Consider the following 25,794-nt stretch of genomic DNA (forward strand, 5'->3'; position numbering starts at 1 on the left):
ACCAAAAAGTTCTGCCGCATGAAATGTTAGTAATTCAATACAGTGTGCAATCATTTTTCTGAAGGGAAAGGGAAGGTAAGGCGATGAATGCGAAAAATAGCCAGGGAGACAGAAGGAAAAGAAGGGAGTCAGTCCCACAAAATCATGTTTTTCCACAAGTACTAGTATATTGTAACAGAAATCTCTGAAGGCAGGAAGGAGCACAAGATCACATGACAAAAGAGCCAATCACTTAGGCACAACTTCAGTGTCTTCTCTCAAAAAAACTCTACAGCTGCTATGATGAGTCAACAATTTTATTATGAGTTTTCTGCCATTTCACAGGCATTTAGCATCTTAACTTGAAAGGTAAAGGCTCTAATTCTAAAAGCATGTGTTAGGGGACAGACATGAAATGAAATTTCAAAATCAGAACGGCTTTCTTTAAATTCTGGACCAATGGCAAAACTCACATGCAGCTAGAAACTGCTAGTTCAAATTATATTAGACATCAGTTACAGAAATTTAGCAGTATTTGACCAAAATATTTGTTTAATAATTATAATAATTTCAACACTTATGTTTGGGCATAACTTAGTATTGTATTCATAATTTGTGGTTAAAAAGCAGTAAGGCAAACAATTTCCTCTATTTTGTTTCTCTAAATGATTAGAATAAACCTGAAGGAGCTTTGCTGTGCTCTCTTGAAAATTCCAAGCAAGGTAAACTATAACTGAGAAACCTATTAATGCCAAATATATTTTTGTTGCATTGCCATTCTAACATAAATAAAATAGAGAAAGCCTAGTCCTATGCAAAAATAAAAACGGGTGCACAAGAACTATAGCTTGTAAACAACAAAATGCAGAGTCATAAAATTCTCAGTCCTGTCAAAGAAACAATTTTGGTCACACGTTCAAAAATACACTGAGAATAGAGGCCAGTTCCACAACAGTTTAAGAGAGAAGAACAGTGACTATACTATACTCCCTTTCACTCACAACAGACAATCCATGCCTCAACGTGTAGATTCTGATTCCAGGAAAAAGTGTAACAGTTTTAAACCTGCTTACACTGCCTGAACATACACAGAAAAATAACAAAACAATGCAGAATTTTCTTGTAATATGTGGGTGGAAAAAAAAACATTATAGTGAATTTATCATCTATGTTCTTGAGATGAATATACATAGTGCTCTATCTCTAGGTCACAAGTTCCCAACCTAGGTCCATTTTAAAAAGAAGCATATTTAATTTACCTGTTTTTTCTTCTGTGCTTCATTAGAGTCTAGCACGGAAGTGGAAACAACAGGCAAAGATTTCTGTGCTGCCTTCAAAGCAGCAGGGTTGTACACAGTTTTTGTCAAGCCAGTAGAAGTAGATAAAACCTATAGGAGGAAATCATTTTATTTTTTTGCCAGTGAATTTCAATCTTTTAAAAAACCCGCATGACTGCTTAAAAATATATAAGTGTCTTTTCTTTTGTCTCCTTTGATGATACGGAAAATAAAAATTTGGGGTAGCAATTACATTTGGACTTGTTGAATTTAAACAATTTCTGAAGAGGCAGCACCACATCAGATATGTAAGCTATCAGCTTATAAATCCTCTCCTTTTAGATTTTGTATGTACCTCCAAGCTTCAAATACATAAGTATTTACATACTTGAGCATAACTAAGGAAACAGAAGATTGAGATATTTGCAAGAGTAACTGTTGTTTTTGTGTTCTGAATTTCGTGGCTGCATAAATTTTCCAAGCAAAATTTCAACATAATTTTAGACACTATGGTCCAACGTAGAGACAACAGGTTTTTTTCATACGCAGTTGGTGTGAAGTAGAGCTTGCACAATCCAAGAAGTAACTCAAGTACAAGGAAGCCTTCAACATTATACAGCAGAGGAAGAGACTCCTATGTCTCTCTGTTCTCCGTCCTATACTTGTAATGAGGTATGACATTTCTCCACGACTTACTGAGAACACTGACAACTGCTTTAAAATCTCTCTAAAACATATTAGGCACATCTTCACAATATCTGAAGATTTGATCTATTCTGGTTTCTAGCATGCTCCTTAGAGAGTTTCTTGGGCATGCTAATACTGAAAAATCCATGGCTAAGTCCTAGAGATAATATAGGTATGATCTTGTCCACCTTGTTAGCAAATAGAAGAAATTAGGCAATTGGTATGACTTCCAGGAGTTGAAAAGTAAAAGATGCATGCAGATTCTATTGGTCACCATGCACTCCATAAAATAGACAAAATGCCCACCAACACGAGGGAACAAAAAAGAGACAGACAAGAAACAGAAAAGACCAAGAGATTAGAAGAATTTACAACAGGAATGGTTCATATAAACCCTTTGCACTCCAGTGTGATATTTATACTTCCCACAGTAAAGTGTTTTCAAGAGTATGCAGTGCATAGAAAACAACAGCAAAAAGAAACCAACACATTATGGGGTACTACAGAAGGTGGTACAAAATGCAGGCTCTAGGCAGGCCATTACAAAGATGAAGGATTTTTTCTAAATCTGTTAAAGAACATTGAAGTATTCATATTCCAGTCATACAGTTTCTATTACAAAGTAGCTTTAGGATAGGCTACAAGACAAACAGGATCAAGCAAAGACAGAAATACTGACACATTCCTTTTGCCCTGAACTGTCTTCAGGGCAGAGTGAACCACACCACCTCATCTATTTTATGTAGATGTAAGGAGAGACACTAGAGCACCAACAAAGACAAGTCAAAAGCAACACTAAGGTCTTCTAGATCGCTTAATACTATTCAAGAGAAGGAACAGTCTGAATAGCGTGAATCTCTTCACAAGTCCACAAATTTTAAGTCCCTATACAGATCTTACAAGGTCTCACAATGACTGTTTTATCACCTTTTCCTCCTGCTTTTTGGATAGAATTGCTACCTCCTTTCTCATTGCAAAGTTCTTGTCAAACTGTGCACTCTATCAGGCCCAAAAAACCACCTAAAACATGACACCTCTGTTCTTTAATGAATGTCAATCATTTTATTTCCAACAGTTATAGAATACGACTGCAAACTAAGCAAGGTATTTTCTTGTAAAGAGGCAGTACTAGGTAAAAGTAAGCCAAACCAAGTTTCAGAATCCTACTAAAAATGTCAAAGTAAATTGCTGTTTCACAACAAATCCAGTGAACAGCCCAGCCCTCAGCAAACTCACATCAGTACTGTAAAACAACACAACAGAAAAATATTCCAGAATAAAATTTACTCTTTAAAGAAAAGTGTTTCAGGATAACTCAACTCTTACAGATTGAGGAAAAAAAGTATTTCCATTCAAGCGGAAGCAGACTTCTTATTTCTAAAGTAAACACGTATTATGTATGTAAAATGTAGTTCTGGAATACACAGAAAGTTATTTACCTGCAACTAATTTAGAGTACCAAGAATGGAACTAATCAAACTAATAACAAAATACAGGCAAGAAGCCTTGATCAATGCATTTAGGTGGACTGCTCGGCTTGAAATGGATCAAAGACACATTTTCAAATATTACAACTAATATTATCAACTTTAAGTATTGTTACCTTTCTACGCTAAGTATCTCCGGAGTGAATTTTACCTGTTAGATGCCACTTAATCCATCAAGTGCCATACTGAAAAGGGGAGGGAGGGGATATGTGTGGGGAAATACAGTAGATGCTTCATTTATTTCAGGTCAAGCTAACTCCCAATAGAAAAGATATATACCTAGACCGAGGACTCCTGTTACCGCGTAAAACTTGCTGTCTTTCTACTGCAAGTTTTCTCATAAAAATGTTAAAAACATCAGAGAAGCCTGTCCCCTGAAGTGGTAAATAGATCTGTAAACATGCCTTACAAACTTTGCTACTACAGTAAACACATCAACCACTTTGTATTCTGAAATTTGGAACCACTGGCCAAAACACATAGCTCATAACCACAATTCAGGCACACCTTTCCCACCTCACCTCTCTTTGTCCTTTCTATACTGATTAATTTTCACCTTTATCTTTTCACAAGTACTGCAAATTGTAAAATCAAATAAAACAGTAAATGTTTATAGCAGCACCTTTTAAGGGGCACAGACGTCCAGAAACATTTTTATAGAACTGCTTTCTAGAGTGTCATATATAATGTCAAACGTTATTTATTTTTAAAATTTATTTTTGTATACTTCTAAATAACTCAGGATTGTGGAACAGATCAAGTTCTTTTTATGACTGAATAAAAGAAACCTGATAGATTAAACAAAATCCACAAAATAGCAGCTTTTGTCCTTCTTGTAATTATTTAGCCATCTGCTGACTTTTGATTCATTGTACTTCCTAAAACTAAACCTCCACAAATTATTTTATTCATAGTTATGAAACAATACTGACACAAGGAGTTTCATAAAAAAATTAATCCTACTGAAAATAAATATGAGAGAATATGAGACATTTTCTTACCTTTTCAGTTGTTGGAGTAACTGGCTTTGACACAAAACCCAGTCTATCCTTCACAGATAATTTAGTCACATTCTAAGGAAATAAAGCAAAATTATAGTTCAAATGTACACTACAAGCATTATCAAATTAGAAAAAAATATTTAACTAATAAAACCAGAGCCTTTTAAGCTACAAGAAAAATATTCAAACTATTGATAAAATACATTTTAGATATTTGATTAATGTATGTCTATAACTGGGTAAGACAAATACGAAGGCAAATTTGGAATCAAAGATTAACCTATGTATTTTTTGCAAGAAGTCCAAGACATGCTAGCTGGCAGAGGATTATCTGCACAGGCCCTTTTAAATACACTACAGTTTCTTGTGTTCTACAATCTATTATGTGCAGTTTACATCTGCATCAAATGCAAGAAGTTTTTTGAATTTAAACTACAAATGTGTTCCGATTTGTGCCGGTCTTCCTTTCCAGAAGTAAAACCAAAGCAGTGGCATAATGCTAAAAAGGAAATGTTGCAAATATAATGAAACATTAAAGACTATTTCTAATGGGAGTAACACCAGATTCTGTCATTGTTCACACTGGTACTGTGGTTACATTCTTCCTTTTATTAGGGGTGATGTACAAATTCTGAAAATTCTTTTAGATACAGAGCTTCATTCTCTAATGGTGTTAGGTGTTTAACAGATGAAATATATATACATTAAAAAAACCCCAGCTTTTCATTCTTTGGATGGAGACTCACTTAATTTTGAAATCTGACATCAGCAATATAACACAACAATCCTGAAACAGTCTGAGAGCCTGTCAGTTTTTCTTTTTAAAACCATGTAAAAAGCTACGATAAAAAAAAATTAACTACCATGCTCAGGTAAAAAAGCCAAATATCATTGCACTGAGGAAAGTTTAATAGGATATCACCACTAACAATATAAGCAGATGCAATTTGAAGTAGTAAATGTATACTTGCACTATAGAAGTAACTGGCACATTCATATACTACAGAACCTATTTCAGAAAGAACAGGCAAGTGAATTTCTCACTACAATACAAACCTGAGCGACTTCTGTGTTGGCACCCTGTGCTTCCGCAGGTTCAATATTACTCGCAGGTACTGGGCCGAGCCGCTCCTTCACCGACTGCTTCACTACAGGCAAAGCGGGCTGCTGCACTAAGGGCTGGATCACCTGCAACACCGCCCCAGCCCCCAAAAGGCACAGAGCAAGATTAACAACAAAGGCTGCTCCACGTGTCACTCAGCTGGTACACAATGAAACTACAATGGAATTTACGTTTGTGCTCCTTCCCTTCTACCATTCGATGGCTTTTTCACCCAACGGGATAAACAACCGCTCCATGAGATTTACTATGTTATACGGAGTATTTGCGTAGCGCGAGTGGCAATAACATCCATTTTGCACTTGCAGCTTACAAAAGTGACCGAACAACTCTGATTTGTTTCTATTAATTACATTTACTCAGCCTAACTTAAATTCTATCTGTTAGAACAAAATAAAAGGTAATAAATAAGTCTTCTGATTCCTCTCATAACTCTCTCACCATCACCCATTTAGTTATGAAAAGACAAAATACAAACTTGTATCACAAAGACTCTCACTTTTTACCATGATACGTCACTTTTCATCTCCTATGTGTTTAACTTGGACAAACAGAAAAAATAGGATATAGAAACATGCAGTCATGGGCCAGAAGAAAAAGAAAAGAGAGCACATAATCTTTGCATCTACCATGGATACACCCTGACAGCTAACACCTTTCCTTTTTTTCCTTTGACAAAAACATTGAACAGTTAAGAGCAAAAAATATGCTTCCAAGCAAGCTTATTGTCATATTTATAGCTCTCAGAAGGTCACCTAATCCATTTCTCCACTGCAGGGCAAAGTCAGTTATGCCATTACTGACAGTATCTATCTATCTCGTTCCTACAGATTTCTGAAACAGGTCCTGTCACCTTTTTAGGCAAAAGTGCTTCAGCAAGCTTTGGCGTTAGGAAATGTTTTTATAATATTTAACCTAAATCTCTTTGTGCTGCCTTTAAAGCCCAGAACTTCCTGGTTTTTCTACCTCAGATATGAAGTGCATATTATTTTCTGCGTCCTGGCAGAAGTCTTTTATTTGATGATTTATTATAGTTGACTCCCACCATCTTTACCTAAGTACTTCCACCACTCTTGAAAATTCTACAGCAAAACCCTTCCAAAGTAATCCTTCTGATAAAACTGCAATGGTTAAGTGATTGTGCTGGACCAGATACTGCTGAAGGGACAATTTAAAAGTCAACTGACTTTACACTGAAGAAAATTCAAAAGCCTGTCTTTGGTGGCTGACAGAAAAAATCTGGTTGGAAGCCAGATTAATTAACAGAAATCTTGACAAAAATACAAATATTTGTACAAATATTTATATGAAGAAGTTTCCATACTACTCACAGATATGATACCAAATATTAATTTCAATGAAAAGAGAAGTAAATATTCATGCTCCTGAAAGACTTATGAACAAAAAATACCTGTTTACTGACTCAACAACTTGTTAAATGTTCTGTCTTGGGGTAGAAGAAAACAGAAGCATTGCTCTTAAAATTTTAATTTCATGTTAAAAGTTTTTCTTGTTGCTGTGTGCCTTCTGTGGCTGATAGCAGTCTTCAAAATGCAGTCTGCTGACATGTGCTGAATGGCTGTTCTTGGTGAAGCAGGAATATTTAATACCATCCCCAGGACTAAGGGGGATTCATTCCCAAACCAGCTAAGTTAACTTGCTAAAGGTGGTGTGACTGAAAGCTGCTACCACCACTAAAAATTATGGGACTACTAAAAATAACAAATATATAGACTGAATGTCTGTTTGGAAATACAGTTAATACTCCAATAATACTCTGAAAAGCGTAATCAGCAAATAAGCTGATAGCATAGTCCAAGCTATCCTTTGAGTAAGAGGGAATATCTGTAGGGATGCAAATGATGTACTCCACTGCCCTCTTCTGGCTGAGATGAAAATCAAGCTTAGAAAACAAATACCATTTTGAGCAACACTACTTTAGACAAAGCATTAAGGATACTAATAAAATCTAAAGGATAATAATAGGGAAGACAGTAAGACAGATGTCATTAAAACCGAATTTTTGAAGACAAAAATCATGGCACTTCTTACAAAGAAAGGGAGAAAGGAAACTTAAAATGCTATAGAGCAGGATTGCCATGGAAAACCAGGTCATGATTCTGAATGATGATGATATACACCATTAAGAGAAAATATATATTCTCAACTCAGAGCAGCAATTGAAAGAATACTCTAACAAGTCATTCACGTATTATAACAGCATATAAAATTAAGTGACCATTTCTTCCACAGAGCCTGTCCCATATTTCTGAAGGGCAGAATGTGCTGTTCCACACTGATGGCAAATGCAAGAGAACAGGATACACAAATATTTTGAAGGACTTGCTACACCAGCCGCTGAGAAGACTCTACTCAATAACCTACAGAACCAGGGAGAATCCAAGGTTCTTCTTCTGCTTGAGTACAGCCACTATTGTACTGCTGACAAGTCTGATTTGGTTTGAAACAGGTTACAAATCTACCCTTCACAACAGTAACTGCTCTTTTGTTTCTTTTAATGTTGCCAATGCTGCTACAAACATGACAACTTCCAAAAGGCATTCCTCTGCAATTCAATAAAAAAAAAAAAAATCGATTAGAGTATTTCAGTTGTAAGGGACCTGAAACAATCATCTAGTCCAACTGTATGGTCACTTCAGGATTGACCAAAATTTAAAGCACATTGTTAAGGACACTGTCCAATACCACTTAAACAGTGACAGGCTTGGTGACATCAGTCATCTCTCTAGAAAACCTGTTTCACTGCCTGACCATTCTCCCAGTAGAGAAATGCTTCATGTCTAGTCTGGACCTCCTGTGATACACCTCCAATTCCCAGACATTCTGTCCCAGGATATCACAGAGATCAGCAACTACCTCCCTATTAAAAATGTCCCTGATCCCTTCCTACAAAATTAGTCTCTCTAATGCAGTTCTCTTCTTCCACCGTTGTTTGCAAGTCCTTAGATCTGTGAGTGTATAGTTGTGTATACACATAGGTGCCTCTTTGTAAAACAAATTCTTCTGCAACTTTGTACAACAATATGCATGAAGGAAAGGAAAGGGAAGGGAAAGGGAAAGGGAAAGGGAAAGGGAAAGGGAAAGGGAAAGGGAAAGGGAAAGGGAAAGGGAAAGGGAAAGGGAAAGGGAAAGGGAAAGGGAAAGGGAAAGGTGCTTAATAGAAAACAGCAAAAACCAGAACCTCTTGGAAGGAAATAGAGATTATCTTTCATTAAAAGAAATATAACTATGCTGCCCTTCTTATGCTTACCAGAAGAAATTAGAAAAGCCTATCCTAATTAAAGAGATGTCATTCAGCAGAGAATTGTATCAAATCTTGCTTGAGATGATAACAGAGTGGAAAATAGCAAAAGTCACTGAAGGGCTTTCTTTAAATACCTTCAGTCTCACCCTGCTAATCAACTGCTGAACACAGTTTATGAGGTCAAAGAATTTACAACGTAAGAGTTACTTCTGGAAATTAATCACATGAAAGAGTCATTATCTCAAAAGAACTTAGTTTACTTGATATAAACATTCTCTTAAAAATGTTTTGAAGACTCTTTTACATAATACACTAGAACAGACTTAGATCCCCTACCTTCTGGGCAGTAGTCTGGATTTGTGGTGTGCTGCCCTCTCGATGCCAATAAACTTTAATAAAACGATTATTTAATACTGCTTCTGTACTTGATATAGCTTTCTTCGCTTCCTCATGTGTGGCAAACTGAATAAGGGCACCTTCTGGATCACCTTGATATGCAACCTAAGTTTTAAAAACAGAAGAACAAAATTCACTACACAGAGGATTCTCATTTGTGTCTAAATGATCATTAAATCATTAGCTTTAAGGCTTAGAAGCTTACAATTTACACACAATATGTGTCATTAGATAAATACTTTCCATCTGCAAGGCCGGGTGTCAAAATGAACTTTGAGATTATGCTATAAACTTTAAGAATAGTTAAAAAACCTCCAACAAACGAAGTAAAGCAAAACTCCAGTTAAGCAGTATTTCTGTTTGTAAATATGAGTAGCTGTTTGAAAGACAAAAGGAAGCATCAGCAAAGTAAAGAAAATTACTACAAAAAATGCAGAAGCCAGATAGTAAATGTCCTATCTAGTATCAGAGCTAGACAGCAAAGCTCATTTTGATTTCCCTCCTTTGCACATTAACATATTATTTTAGCTTCAGAAGCCAAGATTATACTCTTTGCAAGAGCACAGCTTGACATCTCCATATACGTATCTGTTTCTCCATACACATCCATATTTTACTTGTCTTAATGAATAATACTGGCTGCTAATAAACCCATATTCTTAGGTAAACTATAGAAAGGCTTAAGAAATATTTAATAGCAATTAAGAGAGATTTAAAATCCCTCCAGTGTTCAGACAGGCACAGAAGGTTTATTCTGTACTGTATTAGTGCATACAAAAATATTGTTGCACCTCTTCATTCCAGCCCTCGGTGCACACAGGAGAGGGTTTAAAAGAATGCAAGGTAGCATCTGAAACTTGTTCATAATGAAGCATGGTGAAAGGTCACACTGAGTAGCTTAGAGACTGGAAATGAAATACTCACATTACATGTGCAGCCTGCAATATGTAACATCAACTTAAGTCAGGCCCTACTTCTTTCATTGCTTTCCTCTCTCTTAACTGCTTACTGGGTGACTCCAATAAACCACAAAGTCTTTCTGAGGGACAAACCACCATTACCGTGGAACTAGAAAGCAATTATGTCACAGGGACTGCTTTCTGAATGAGAAATACAGGTTTTCTGTATCTCTGAATATACAGAGCATTTATGATAGCAGATCCAAACTTGAGAAAATGGGTGAGAAAAACCCACGTGCAATCAATCTGCAATGTTTTAAACAATGTCTCTTGAAAGTCTTACCTCTGAGGAACACATTTGTTAAAAATCTAAAAGATAATTAGAACATTTAATTCCATTTAAAGGCAGTATCTTTAAAAATCCAAGATCTTGTTTAAGAAACAAGTTAGGAAAACAATAAAGAGTTTCAGGGAACCAGGAAAAAAACTGGTATTCTGCTTTTAGCAACTACTACTATCTTGACATCAAAGCATACTGCTTGTTCTTTGTTGACTCTTACCTGCAAGTTGACTAAGTTTCCAAACTTACTGAAGTGCTCATTAAGTTTGCTGATGTTGTTAAGTTCTGGGGGAACTTTTCTCAATTCAAGTTTTGTATTTTCATTTCCAAACTGCACTTTCTTCTGGAAACCTGGACTATTTGTTCTGTTAAAATTTTGCCTGCAACAAATAAAAAATCAAGCCAGAAATCCATAGCAAACTAGCAAACACAATGTTAAATTGTATATGCTTACACAGAAGCATGTGTGCATGAGACACAAAGATCTGTAGACTTAAAAAATAATGAAATTTTAGGAAAGTGAAGGAGAGTACATGACACATGCCCATACATTTGCCATCTTCCCCAATGATATTCTCAGCATACCCCAGGACATAAATCTGTGAGGTAATTCACATTATTTGCCCATGTCAGTAATTCCTAACTTCCTGCTTCTACTGCTTCTCTCCAAAAACTGTTTATTAGCTATGCCATGAAATTTCCCCACTACTGTTTCAAATAATTATTACTTCAATGCTCTCCTCACTCCCAGCAATCTCTTAACACCCCTTCCAACCTTGCACCCTCTGCTTTTTTTCACAGTAACGTACCTGGCAACTCGTATCAAAATAGCAGTGATAAAATTCACATTTCACAACTATAATCAGTCATCTCTTAACAACCATCACACTGCAGCTTTCCTACTTCTTAGATCGTGCCAAGCAGATCTTAGTATCATCCAAAGCAACTTCATCTATCTGTATACTACCTTCGATAGAAGAAAGTCAAATACAAATCACTCTACAGTATGATTTACTTTAGTACTATCAGTGTACTCACAGTTTCACTTGCTGGCAATTTATAGACATATACATATGTTTCAGATTACAGTAAAACGGTTCATGAAATTCCAACTCTTAAGCCAACACTGTGTTAACAGTCACTCACTTGTCAAACCAAGTCTTCTTTGTAGGAACTCCACCATCCCCTGCACCAATTGTTCTTTTTCTGGATTCAGCATCTACCACTATTCTCATACTACTTTTATTAGGAGGTTTTTCTGTAAATAGATAAGAAGATTTTACTTTTTAAAATTTATTTTCTGTGTATTTGATTGTAAAACAGTATTCTGCTCACACTCAATTTGCACTGCAAAGCACGACTGTTTATTTTGAAATTACTATGATTCTTGTTCTGACTGAATCAAACCTTGGTCACAGACTTCTCTTCTTTACTATCAACAGATGCTGTGACAGATCAAAATAGCCAACAGCATTCATCTTGTCACAGTAACATCACACATACAGAAAACAAAAAAGGTGTGACAGAAGGCATCTGCCTCAAGATGACTGCGCTCTGATTCACAATGAATCACAATGTCCCATGCAATATTCTGAGGCTCACACCACTCCAGCTAGCACCTCCATTCTACTATTAGATGGCACACACAAAAATGGTCATGATAGGAAATGCACAGTACTCCAGGCACTAACACCTAGGAGCAAGATTTATGGATGGAGTGGGAAAGGAGTCACTTTTGCTGAAGAACAGGAATCACACTGGGGGACTCCTCACTGAAAATACACCAACAGAAACACAGTAAGATTAAAGATAAATACATACAAATGCAAATAAAAACCACATCAAAAATGGTTTTATCCCTCTTCCATTCTCATTTTATGTGCTGCTGCTTCTTCTCAGGGCCACAGGAACTGTGAGGTTAAGATTACTCATACATAAAGCTGTTACCAGATAAAAATTACTCCCTCCTCTCTGCAGCAAAAATCATCCTGAGGCTCTACTACAGAAACATTAATATTTTTCTGTACAAAAGATATACATAGGGACCAGTTACTTCAGCTAAGAGTAAACTGTTCAATACTATAGCAAGAGATTTCATTTTACCTGTAAAAATGCAATTATAGACATAAGTTCCCTATTCAGCTAAGCATCTCTTAATTCCAGAAGATTTTAGAAAAATGCAGTGTTTTCCAGGTATTCTCTGAAAAGTTCCTTAACCTGCATGAATGTAAGAAAATCAGCTAAACTAAGTATAGCTTTGAGAGCATACCTCTGGGTGGTAGATCCATATCACCTGATGTGAGTCCTATCAAATTTGGTCTTTGGGCATGTACTCTATGTCTATACATAGGTCTTGAAGTATTTGTAATACTTGGAGCTTCTGGATTATAGCCATCTGTGTCATACGTTTCTGGTAACAAAGAAATTGTCTAATTAAAATAAATTGCAGTTAAACCCCCCAAGGATTCAAATGTAATACTAAATTTAATTACAAGATAGAGTTACAATAAAACAGCTGTATAACCACTATCATAAAAAACTGTTGTCCCAAGTTTTCTGCTTAAACACAATGAAAATATTACTCTCCAGTCAAAATTCACACTTTATATGCAAATTTTACTTCCATCTTGAACAAAGTCTGAAAAGAAGAATGTTAATCTACTGCCGCAGTCTATATGATACAAATATCTCCCCGACTATAACATTAAAATCTCTATAAAGTACAGTATAATATGAATCAATGTTTTTCTATTTAGCAAACCTTGTGGGCAAAGCCTCAGTACTACACCTGCTGTAAAAAGAGAGGGTGGAGCAGGAGGCGGCTGGTGATGAATACCGGTGGTAACAACAGTAGGAACTGAGCTGGTTGCTGAGTTTGGGGGGGCATCCATGCCAGCAGGCTGCAATGGTGGAAGGGGAGGGGGTGGTCCTGTCAAAAACAAAAGAAAACACTGCCTTCATTTATTATCCACTGCACTTCCATTATACTCCACTCAAAAGGAAACTGATCTGAAATGCTTTTAAAGCTATTTAAGAGAAACGGGGCTGAGAAGACACATCTGCAGACTTGATGCTCTACCATAAATTCACATGAAACCACCCCCAACAGCAAATGACTCAGAACTTGGATTAGAGAGAAAAGCATTTGAATCATTTAACATTTCTCCAAACACCTTCTCTCTACAAGCAAAATTTAATTGCTAGCCCAGTATTCATCTTTACTAACAGAAGCATTTTAAAGCTCGATAAAAACTGATCAAAGAAACAAATTCTATTTTTAAAATAAATAAGTATTTTTAATAAAATAAAAATATTCTATGGTGACAATAACTAACTCGACTGAAATTATTTTTCCAAACACCCAAGAAGAAATCTTCAACCCTAATGAAACTCTTCTTAAAACAGAGGGGGTTTTTTGTTTGGTTGGTTTGACTTTTTTTACAGCAGCTAATGTGACACTTTCAAAGCTAAGCAGTCAAGCCAAATCCTCAATGTAATCACTGAGAAGAGCAGATTTTGGAAGAAGTTATAAAGTGCTATATCTGAACTTATGAAGCAGATCTGAAAACAGCATATAAGGTAGAACGGACCAACCCAGAGGAGGCTACACTATATACTATCAACAGGAAATTAAATCTGTTAAAGAAATGTCTAAGCAGTTTCAAATATCAGTTACTCCTGAAATAATTTTACCAAGCAGGACACCTAAGTTAATAAAAAAAGAGAGAAAGGAATAATCACATAAAACTAACATAATAGCTTTTAAACCACACAAGATAACTGAGCACTAAACTTTGGCTGCTTTATAAATGACAGGCACATAAGTTGTCCTGAAATTTTTAATGCTTCAGCTGAAGTACTTTCCAGTGAAACAGTAAACAAAGTGGAGAGTTTCTTAGTTACTTTACAAGTTAGTTTCAAAATTAACCCCAAATGGTATTTGCAGGTATAAATTTGATGCAGTCATGAATTATCTTTACTTCTATTAATATAAATTACACAGTAAGGATCTGCTGTTTCCAGGATTTTCCCTTCTTTAACAGTAGTCAACTTTGGACAACTTCTCTGTAATACTCAAGGAATTTAATTTTGCTATGTCATGCTTTTACTTGAAAATATTATTCCATACTAAAGAGTGACATTTAGCTTGGAACATTTTAGAACAACCACCTCTCTAACAATTATCATCAGAAAGAATAATTTTGAGGTAAGCCATGCCATAGTAGAGCTCAGTTCAACTTTCTATAATACAACTGGGATTCTTCAGAACAGTTTTTTCACTGTGTACAGCTCAAGATCCTTTTCCATTAAAAAAATTAATTTTTTAGTAGAAAATTCTATTTATTCATGTAAGGCTTTTCTACTAAAAAATGGAATTTAATATTTTTTGATTACCTGTTACAGGTGGAAGGCTGGGTGGTAAGGGGCCAGGTGGTGGTACTGGTGGTCTAAGGTTAACAGGAGGAGGACTCAGAATTGGTGGAGGGGGAGGAAGTCCAGGAGGAGGTGGTCCTTCAACAACAGGGGGTTGTGCTGGAAAAGGCAGAATGCCCGGAAGATTCACATCTTCTACCACTACTGGATCGCTTCCATGATCAAAAGGGCACATGTCTCCTCTCATACAGAAGCCCTTCTCTGAAACATCAAGAAAAACTGATGTTAGTATTCAACAGCTGCTGCTTGATTCAGGGTGAATATAAGACATTCAATGTATAATGTGGCAGTTTGTAAATTAAGAGCTCCACAGAGCAGCAGAAGCTTAGATCAGAAAGTGAAACTGACCGTTAAACTTTATTGTTAACAGTCAGCACACACGGACATTGCAGAAACTTGCTAGCACAGAAGCGTTCTATTCTTCTTGAAGAACTAATTTTGCACTGAATTATAACAAATAGTGAAAGCAAAGTACGAAATCTAGATGTCATCACATAACAGAATCAATTTGTTTCTAAGCAAAAAGTGCAGACACTAGGACTGAGAAACCCCTATTAAAAGCTAGATATTAACATTCTGAAATTCCAACATGAGCAAATTCATTCTTTTTTTCCTCTTCTGCAATTACTTCAGGAAGCATTATAAACATTTGCCATAGTTTAATGTGATTATGTAAGAGAAAAAAAAATTGCTATTTTCACATAACACATGCATTTGTAAATATTAAATATATATATTCACTTATTTTCTTTTACACACAAGTCAAACATAGAAGTGGGTCAGAGAAGGGTCACAAAAATTACCAGAAGCCTGAAGCACCTCTCTTATGAGGAAGGGCTGAGAGAGTTGGAGCTGTTCAGACTGGAGAAAAGAAGGCTCAGAGCAGTGAATTTAAGTACTCACTGCAGCCTTTAAGTACTTCAAACTTTTTGGTGGGACCTGAAGTGATAGGACCGGGGGTCACAGTTTTAAATTAAAACACCATAGAGTCAAAGTAAATGTAAGAAAAAGAAATTATTATTATGAGGGTGGTGAAATAGTGGAAGAGGTTGCCCTGAAAAGCAGTGGATGCCCCTTCCCTGGAAACACAGAGATCATGTTGGACTGGCCTCTGAGCAAGATCTTGTTGAATCTTGAATATGACCACGCTCACTGTAGGGATGCTAGATTAGATGACTTCTATAGGGGCCTTCTAGCCCAAACTATTCTATTATTATCTTTTAGCAATAGTGCCCACAAAAACAAACAACACCAAAATACCAGTCAATGCAATACAGGGAAAAGGCTAAAACACCTGTTTTACAAACAGGAAGAAAAGAGGAGTGCCCACTTCCTCAAAACATGACTTGGGGAAGCAGTATGCATTACCCCATCTTCAGGAAGAATTATAGAGCACATTAAATTGAAATGTTAAACAAAAACAGAAGTTCACCAGAAGGTAAAGTTGAAAATTTGAAAGTGCAGATAGGAGGAGGACTTCAAAACAAAAAGACACATTCACAATTACACTTGCTCCACAGCATTGCTGTGATGTACACTGGCAAAGCTATTCTTCCTAAGCACGACTCTGCCAACACTTGAGAGCTCAGTTTCCCATTTTTTTTACTTTAAAAAAAAAAAAATTCTAATCAGAGTTCTGAATGTAAACTGGCCTAGAACTTAAACTCCTCACTGTAGTACACAACAATAACAACAAAATTCCTCAGAAGCAACCTTACAGGGAGATTTCAACTCTCCTGAGCTCACAGGTTGACAGGCTGAATTCAGTTAAGGCACTGCCAGCTGCAACAGCCTCCTGTGCGTATTGCGGCACAAGACATTTAAAATGAAAGCTTAAGAGAGAGGTAAGTGAAAACCTAGCCAGTTTTAAGAAACAGCCATACAGAAAGAAATGATGGTCTAACATGAGCTTGGGAAGTTTCAGCTCTAGACTGCTGTAGTTAAAAATTGTCTCTTCAATACAACAGAATGAAATAGGATGAGATCAGTAAGGTACTAACCATTGTCAAAGCCATCAAATACAGTATTTGGTTGGAACATGACATAAGACAGAAAACCTGGGTACAACTGGATTCTTTTTATAACTTTTTAATATACTATTTTGCATTTATAGAGAATAGTCCTAGCAAGTTAAAAAAAATATACAAACACTAAAAGAGCAAGCTGTCTGAAGTCTGCAAGAAGTGGTACAAAATTTGCATTCAAGAACTGTGCAACAGAAAAACCCCACTTTACCAGAGAAGATCAGAGAAAGAAGGGTGAATTACCTCAATCTTTTCAGAAAGGGGACAATCACAGCTGCAAGAAGCAATTAAAAACTTAAAATGCACTTACCATCATAATCTCTACAGCGTTTCTTTGGCAGCGGAGGTCTTCCATAGGAGTTGTGGTCCAGCTGCTCTTCATGGAATTCTGACCAACTTTCAGTAGTGTTATTTCCATGATGAGCAGGAGCAATAACAGTAATAGTACTGCTCAGTGTAGGGACAGGGTAGTGGCCAGATGAAATATTTGTCACAGAAGAAACAGGAGTATAATTGTTCTCTAATGGATCTGTTCTATCCATGTCATATTTTGGCTTTCCCAAATCCCTGTCTGTAACAAAAAAATAAAAATAAAAATAATATTGGATGACTCCTTATCCACCTTTTCACCAGAAACAGCCATTACTCTCTACAGTCTTTACTCCACACCAACTCAATATACATACTTAGGAATTGAAATGTTTTACAGGCGTCCCAAAGTGTCTGTGGAGTCTCCACCCTTGGAATTATTTATAATCCAGCTGGTCCTAAGCAATCTGCTCCAGCTTATTTGCTTCGATAAAGGGTGTTAGATTACACCACCTTCAGGTCTCCTCTAACCTCACCTATTCCATGATTCTACATTCCAAAGGTTTAACCAGAAAAATAATGATCTGTGAAGTACACAGTGAGACCCTGGGCTATTTTAATAACAGCTGCATCCACAGTAGTGCAGATACCCTATTTAACTTCAGGCAGAGTACTTCTTTAGTGATGCATGTATCTTTATCTTCTACGTTTCAAGACAATGTTATTGTTGTATCTTCATTTCCTGTTCCACTTGAATGCATGTATTTATTGCAGGTAAAGCTTTGCCACAATAGGTGAAATAATAATGCTTGACAGGTGTGGAACACTCCTGGGCAGATACAGCAAGTAAAATGACCTTTTATTCTGAATACATACAAACTATTCTCTTCACTTTCTAGTATTACCACCAAATAAACAGTAAGTATCCCAATTAAGACAGAATAGTTATGTCATGACGTAAGTTAATAGACTTAAATAACTCCACATTAAAGTAACATTATGAAATAGCTTAAAGATCACTCATCAGTGTGGGTAAAACAGGTTTTTCTTCATGTTCTAAGAAGAAACAAAGCTTTCACTATACAATATTGTCTATACTGTACTGCCATTTCAGTTTATGTAAATAATCCTTAAATTCAGACTTAATCATGTTGTAATCTTTTAGTTAAACTGCTGCATGTTATTTAATTTGCTTGCTAGCAAGTTGTTAGAAAAATATCTGCTCTCATATTTTCAGAAATCTGCATTCCTGGTTTTAAGGGTTACCAAGGCCTGTTTTACAGAAAGAAAAATAATACAAAAGAGAGTTCTACCAAACTGTTTTTACCCACATATTGTTTAAGACAAGACAAAGACATAAAACTACTTTCACTGCTCTGTAATTTACCATTAAAACCTATTGCGGGAAAAAACACTCCTTTCAGCTGAAAAAGCAACCCCCCTTTTAAAGACGTTTAATTCTACAAACTACTGTATTGAAGCCTGAAGTCCTACAGATAGGTGCACAAATGCAAATATTTACTGTAATGATTTCAGCCCTTCACCTATGACGCTAAAGAGGGGACAAGACCAAAAGAACTGAGCTGTACTGCTTTGCTTGACAAGTCCTTTACTGCCAAACAGGCAATTTCTGCCAGTTCCACCTTTGTAGATGGGTATTACTATCTGTATCTAAACCTGATTCTGAGTTTCCTAAAACTTAATGAAATGCAACTAACTTGTATTTTTCTGCCTCTCTTGCTAAGAAGTGGCCAGCACAGTCACCTCAATACAAAGGTACTAAAGAAGAACAGCGGGTAAGAGGAAAACAAGTACTGAGAACACAATCACGGAAGCCTCATTTCCACAGAAAACAAAGCTATATTTGAATAAAGGAATAAAGAACAACAGAGGAAATTCTAGTACACTTTGAACACAGTTTTCACATTTAGTTTCTAAATTTTGTAGAAAACATTCACCGTATTTTAGAGACCAACTGTTGGTACCTCTGCTTCGCGTTCTGCTCCGGCTTCTGCTCCGGTCTCGATCACGGTCTCGCAACCTCTCTTTGCTCCAACTCCTACTTCGACTCCTGCTGTAGCTTCGACTCCTCCCTCTCCGCCTGTTGTACCGATCCCTATAGGAATCTCTCCTGGGAGGATTTCGGTCATAATCCCTCTTCCGAGAACGTTCATCTTTTTTCCTTTCATCACGACTTCTAAAAATGAAATATTAGAGGGTAATTTTGAGAATTATGAAGCTGTAATTTGCAATCCTTATTACTAGGAAAATTTAAGAAATGTCTAACTAGAGAAGAGCTACAAATTGTATGCAACTTATGGCTACTCCTTTCTTCTCAGAAGGATTTTAAAATTAATTTTGCTTATTGGCTTTATTTTTACCATACCTAAGACTTAAAGCATGCATGAATTTCTGTTTCTGTCCAATACTGCATAGTTCCCAAGTTGGAAACACCAAGACTTATTGAAGGGAATGCTTCTAAATCAAAATTCAAACTCAATATCAAGCAGAATAAATACTGCAATATAAACAACAAATCTAACACCAGAATTACTCATAAAATTCCTTGAAGGATAGCTGGGCACACTGACACACCCTTGCCCCTTAACTATATATGCATTAAAACAACAGAAGTCTTCTTTTGAGGCTTATTAGATGACAACACAGAAACAAAGTATTTAATTCAGTAAAAAGTCCAAATCCATCTCATTACTGATACAAGGGGATAAGCAAAAATTTTTACCTGGTGTCTCTGTAGCGAGAACTTGATTGAGGAGGGCTGTGATTTAATCTTCTAGAGAACTTCTTCTCTCGCTCTTCCTCTTTAACTATCTGAATTCAAAGCATACATATTAGATCAAAACATGAGTACACTAAAATGCAAACTTCTGCATAACCAAATAAAAACTGAGCCATCAGCAGTAGCACTAAATTAAATATTTCAGTCTCTAACATACTTAGCCCTGTTTGAGAGAAAATAAAATAATCAATCCGCATTGAAAATACAGCTGCTTTTACTGCAGGTAGACAAAAAAAACATATTAAGGCTTTGGGAAGATTTGAGAAGGCATGGATATTCAACAACCAACACCAAAGCCTTTTTCTTCATCAGAAGGTTATCTAGTTCAGTTCACACTTAAAACACTGTCACACAGGCAAACCTAGGCTGCTATTGAAAAGCACAAATTTATTCTTCTGGCTAAACAAACAACATAAACACTCCTGACAAAAGGATGTTATCTGGATCAAGCAGCTGAAGGAATGAGAATTGCAATTTAGAATGGCAGCCTGGATTTATGGAGAACTGAAGTGCAGCACAACTACAACAGCAATTTTGACCAGAGAACTAATGCAGGTTGTACTGCTCAATGACTTCATTTACCCTTGCCTCAGCAAAACCACTTTGGTTTACCTTTAAGACACCCACTTGTGTTAGAAAAATCATGCAGCAGTGCTCAACATGTCAAGCACAAATCTTCTAACTTATTTTAATGCTGTCATGTAATTATTAATAATATTATTGATATAAACTATAAGAAATTACTAATAACTGTTACTAATAAACACCATGAAGTTAAATAGACAAGCAAATTACATGAGTGAGGAAAAAGATGTACACGTAAACTAAAAGCAATGCCCACCTCTTCTTTTTTTGTCTCTTTTTCTTGGTGCTGAAAAAATTCTACTTTCAGGCTTCCTGATGATGGTTGCTCTGGTGGAGGTAGGTAGCTTTTTGTATTCACAGCATCAAACAGTTTTTCCACAAATATCTGAGTTTCTAAAAGTAAAGAGTGTACAAATATCCATTGTATAAAACCATGGTTAACATTTGTTTTAAAAAATAATAATAATAAACCCCAAAAACCCAGACAAGCAACCAAAACCAGCATTCAGCAAAAAGTTAAAACAACAGATTCTTTTCTTTAAATACTGTGTTCCTAATTTATATTTTAAATGGACATTTACAGAGTCAAAAAATGTCAATAATGAACAATGTTTCACTAAAGTTTTCAAGCCCAGGGAAGTTAAGGATGACCCAGCCCTGGCAGCATTCAAAACCAGGTCAGACAAGGCCCTGATAAACCTGCTCTGGTGCGAGGTGTCCCTGCCCAGGACAGGGGGCTGAACTAGAGAATCTTTATGGTCCCTTTTAACCCAAACCATTCTATGGTTCTGGGCCTCTGTGAGTACTAACAAAACATATACCTAACGTATGCACACTAACCTGTACACCTGGGCTTTTAAAAATTACTCTGTGAAAAGAGAATTATATTCTACAAAGTAACAAAGCTAATAAAGAGATTAAAGCCCAATTCTATGGTAAATGATTGCTTAAATAAATTGAACAAGACAGAATTTTCACTCAATCTAAATTGTTATGACAAAGCCCATACCTTTCTGAAGAAATACATCCAGCTGATCAACACACAATGCCTTCAGCTCCTTTTCACTTTTATCCTTCTTTACCAAAGCCAGAACATATTTAGCTAGGGCAGATGGATCTGCATCACATCTGCAAATAGATTAGTTAGAAAAAAAAAGCAATTTAATTACATAAATTAATGTCTGAAAGTGGTATGACCAATACATATATAGGGCAAAAACCATTTCCTACCAAAGCAATTGAAAAATACTCAGGTGTATTTTTCAAAGCAGAGTCCAGATACATAACATTTCTAAGTATCGCCTTCCTTTTCAAGAGAACTATTGCCTAGAATATTTCCTAACAATACTGCACAGAGAACATCAGAGCAAACTAGAACAAACTATTTCATAAGAAACAGCCTCAACTGTCTGTTTTCTGTTAAAACAAAAGACAACAAATACTTCCCTAACTCCCCAAACATGGAATCAGTAATTCTGAATGTAACACTGAGTAACTGTTAGCTGGGAAAAGTCAGTCTTCCAATCACAAATTAATACAGTGATACAGTAGAAGTGATCAAGGCTTAAAAAAAAAAAAAAAAAAAAAAAAAAAAAAAAAAATCAGACCCCCAGGCATTTGTCTAAATACAATTTTGAACATCCTTATTACTACTTACATATGAACACCATGAAAACTGAAATTGATTTTTTCAGTTTCAAACTTGGTTTCAAAAGCTTAAATTCATATACTGTAGCAGACAGTAAGAGGTTATAACAGATAATATAAAGGTACCTTCTATATGAGGTACACTGAAAATGGGGAGAAAATTAGGGGATCATTATCCAGTTGATATCTGAATTCAGAAATCAACCTACAATTACATATGGAGTGCCTCAATGTAGAAGCTGATTGATGGCTGTATGTGCATCAACAAAGAACTTAAAATGAAGAAAGCCATGTATCTAGTAGAACATTATTTAATATAAGTGGCTTTTTTTTTTTTTTTTTTTTTTTTTTTTTTACAATGTTTCACAAATAGGAAGCTGCAATGAACTTTGTGGTGGTTTTGTAAAGCCTGCCAAAGTGAGACTACTGCACAAAATTATTCATGTTTCAAAAACAGTAACTAAAGAAATGGTGAGACACTGGTCTCACACAACTTAATCTCCTCATGTAGCATACACCAAAGGAAGACTTCAGGCCCCACAAAATAACGCAGTATTCAATGGATGCATAGATGTCATGTGATACAGACAGCTTATTTGGGTGGCCAAAGTTTGTACTAATGTTTAAAGAATGACAAGAAGAAAAAAACCACATTGATGCATCCTATCTAGCAAAAACAACCAGTAAGAAAAATTAATCTGTGGTCAAGGAATTGCACTGCATTTGAATGTTACACAAGTACTGCTCTAGCACAGGGGGTCCAACAGTCATAATAAAGGAATAAGAAGTTTGAAATCCCTTCCACAATGAGTAAGATAGAAATGCTGAAGCTTAATTACTAACCTCAATGTTGATCATTGAAATAACTATTTTGGACACTGAGCAAAAGAACCCAAATCCCTAAACAAACACATCACACCACCTAATTCCTCTCACCAGAAAAACTTATCTCCTGCACAACAAGCAACATCCCCCACACAAACATATCCACTAAGCAAAAGAAGCTGATCTGTCATCAACACTTATGGATAGCCTGGGCCCAGCACACAGAGCCCTGAAGTTAAAGGTCAGAGCTTCAAATGTAACCCAGCATCCTCTAGAAAGCAGACAACAGTGGAATTTCATGCTGAAAAAGCAACTTGGGCTGCTAGTGGACGTACCACTGTATTCCATGTTAGTCTGCATTATTTATAGGTACAGGAAACAGGAGTTCATAATCAGTCTACACTCTGAAAGAACCCACGCACACTAAATGAACAAAATGAAAATATATACTGCGAATCAAAAACCAGACTGCACACTGACTGAAAATTCTTCAGAAATTTTTTGCATCTAGTTTGCCCCATTTAGGTCTAACAATTCTTCATCATGAAGAAAATACTGTCAAAGCACCAAGGCAGTGCACAACCTGACACAACCTCCTACAAGCAACTGAGCACATCAGCCAAGCAGATTATCCAAAAGCCCAGCATCGAACAGTATTCATCACAGGCTGCAAATGAGGGCTCTCTTTGCCTTCAGCAGGCCCTATGACCTGCTGTACGTAACCTCTCAATCCTTGAATTTGCAAAGTTATTAATTTTTTTTACTGTTTCTTCATGTAACTTCAAGGGCACTTCAGATTTTCAATACTCTCCCAGTTTCAAGATGAATTGTGCCACGGAAAATTAATGTGCTGTTTTCATCATGACAGGTATTTTTTATCCTCAGTTTTTCTTTTTTAATTTCCATTTCTACAAGTTTGGTTCTCATTTGATAATACAAACAGTCAGCTGTCATTGTTCAAATTCTGCTACAACTTACTTAAATGACACATGCACTCAAAATTTAGGAGGGAGGGAGGAACCTCTAGTCAGTCTAGAAGGTAAAAACTTATTGCTCTTAGCTACTGCAATGTTTTAGTTCTCCAGCTTCTACAGCACTGACTATACAACAACCTCATATTCAGTTTAAAGCAATTCCCCTTTCAGAAGCAGGATAAAACCCAGAAAATCTCTGGAAAGCCACCTAGACTGTAACAAAATAAACAAACCATAAATTATCCCCCCAAAAAACAAACCAAAATAACCCACAAAACCACACAAAACCAACAAACACAACTCCAAAAGCCAAACAAACAGAAGATGTTCAAAAATAATGAACTGTTAATGCTTTCATCCTCCCTGCCACGATGACTTCGGAAACCTTAGCAATCCCATCCATCCCAAGACTTGAACTCATCCACCCAACTCCAATATAATCTTATGGAAATATTCTCAATGAAAATGTACTTTTAATTTGCAAAACACAGGATCACATTCTGCTGTGCACTCATGCACATGTTTCAACATTAGTCCCCCTGTACAGCCACATATGAACAATGCAAAACAATCATACTGAATTCTACTATTATTGTTATGCAGTGTGTACAGGGGAATTTCTACAACAAAAAGAATCGACATGCTTTCAATTTTGGCTACTGAACAAATACTATTTTAATTACTAACAGGCAAATTATTTCAAATTGACACTAATTAAGCAATAACGAATACAGTGAGTTCATTATTTGTGGTACAGTGAGATGAAGATGCTTTTGTAAATCAACATTAGGATTTTATGTGCTTTTGATTTTTTTAAAATTAAACTACAAAAGGTCTTTACACACAGACTGACATCCTTTTTTAGATACTGACTTGAAACAGAAGTGTCCTCTTCTGTATCTGTTCTTCAAAGCTTAAAATAATTCACAAACAATTAATCTGTTTTCTCCACACTACTGTGAAGACTGTTTCTGTACATAGTATCTTAAATAGATCTAACAAGTTTATAATCTGATCTTTTATTGCTTTTCAAGCTCTCGTAAACTGCCTTTTTTTAAAATGATGTTAAAATTAAATTGCTAATAACCTCAAGTGGTGGAAGAGAGGCCCAACTGGTCTTATGAAGTAACAAATAAATTTAAGGTTTTCAAAACCGTGAATAAAGGAAGTTTGCCTGAAAATCTGTTTATAGCTACCAAAAGTTTTACATATGATCTTTAATCATTCTGTTTGGGGGAAGCTTTTCTAAAAAGCAATTCCTTTCCACTTTTTCACTCAAACTTAATTCTGAAATGTTCTATATAAATTCTTCATCCACTGGTTTAGCCAAAATCCGCTGGTTTGGATTATGGGGCCTTGAGTTTTTCTGATAAACAAGATCTTAAGTTCTCTAGTTTAACGGTATTTTCTTAGAGAATAGCAGCCTTTGTGTGTGAATAATATGCAATATTCTTGCTCTGTCTTTGCTGTGCACACATGGATTTTTCATTGATTTTGAGCTAGCTTTGTCAGTTTTTCTAAACCTCTTTGTCTTGCATTTTATGCTCTTATAATCAACTTTGTTTTCTTAACAAGTAACGTGAGAATAAAGAAAAGAGGAAAGGCACCCATGCTGATGGCAGCAAACATACCGTGTGGAACAATATATGTCTATCTATATTTTTGCAGACTGAAAGATATTAGAGAAAGTTGCTCTAAAAATGAGGAAAAAACCCCTGTATTTGGATTCTACTGCTCACTGAATG

The 25,794-nt window shown here is 36.0% G+C and overlaps 1 protein-coding gene across 3 annotated transcripts in view; it reads right to left on the reverse strand.

Annotated features, from left to right (window-relative positions):
• RBM26 (RNA binding motif protein 26) overlaps positions 1-25,794 on the reverse strand; it is a 49,936-nt gene that overhangs the window by 17,265 nt on the left and 6,877 nt on the right. The window contains exons 2-15 of one of the 3 annotated variants that reach the window (XM_040054858.1): positions 21,613-21,731; positions 20,860-20,996; positions 19,962-20,050; positions 19,204-19,415; positions 17,220-17,480; positions 14,847-15,086; positions 13,213-13,380; positions 12,721-12,861; positions 11,598-11,709; positions 10,672-10,831; positions 9,153-9,317; positions 5,488-5,619; positions 4,432-4,503; positions 1,239-1,367 (exon numbers count right to left, since the gene is read on the reverse strand). In XM_040054858.1, coding sequence (XP_039910792.1) covers positions 1,239-1,367; positions 4,432-4,503; positions 5,488-5,619; positions 9,153-9,317; positions 10,672-10,831; positions 11,598-11,709; positions 12,721-12,861; positions 13,213-13,380; positions 14,847-15,086; positions 17,220-17,480; positions 19,204-19,415; positions 19,962-20,050; positions 20,860-20,996; positions 21,613-21,731 — 2,137 coding nt within the window. The remainder of the gene's footprint in view (positions 1-1,238; positions 1,368-4,431; positions 4,504-5,487; positions 5,620-9,152; positions 9,318-10,671; positions 10,832-11,597; positions 11,710-12,720; positions 12,862-13,212; positions 13,381-14,846; positions 15,087-17,219; positions 17,481-19,203; positions 19,416-19,961; positions 20,051-20,859; positions 20,997-21,612; positions 21,732-25,794) is intronic. The other 2 variants (XM_040054859.2, XM_040054860.2) reach the window with 2 other exon arrangements.

Source organism: Hirundo rustica, chromosome 2, assembly GCF_015227805.2.
Source record: "Hirundo rustica isolate bHirRus1 chromosome 2, bHirRus1.pri.v3, whole genome shotgun sequence".
NCBI classification, from domain to species: Eukaryota; Metazoa; Chordata; class Aves; order Passeriformes; family Hirundinidae; genus Hirundo; species Hirundo rustica.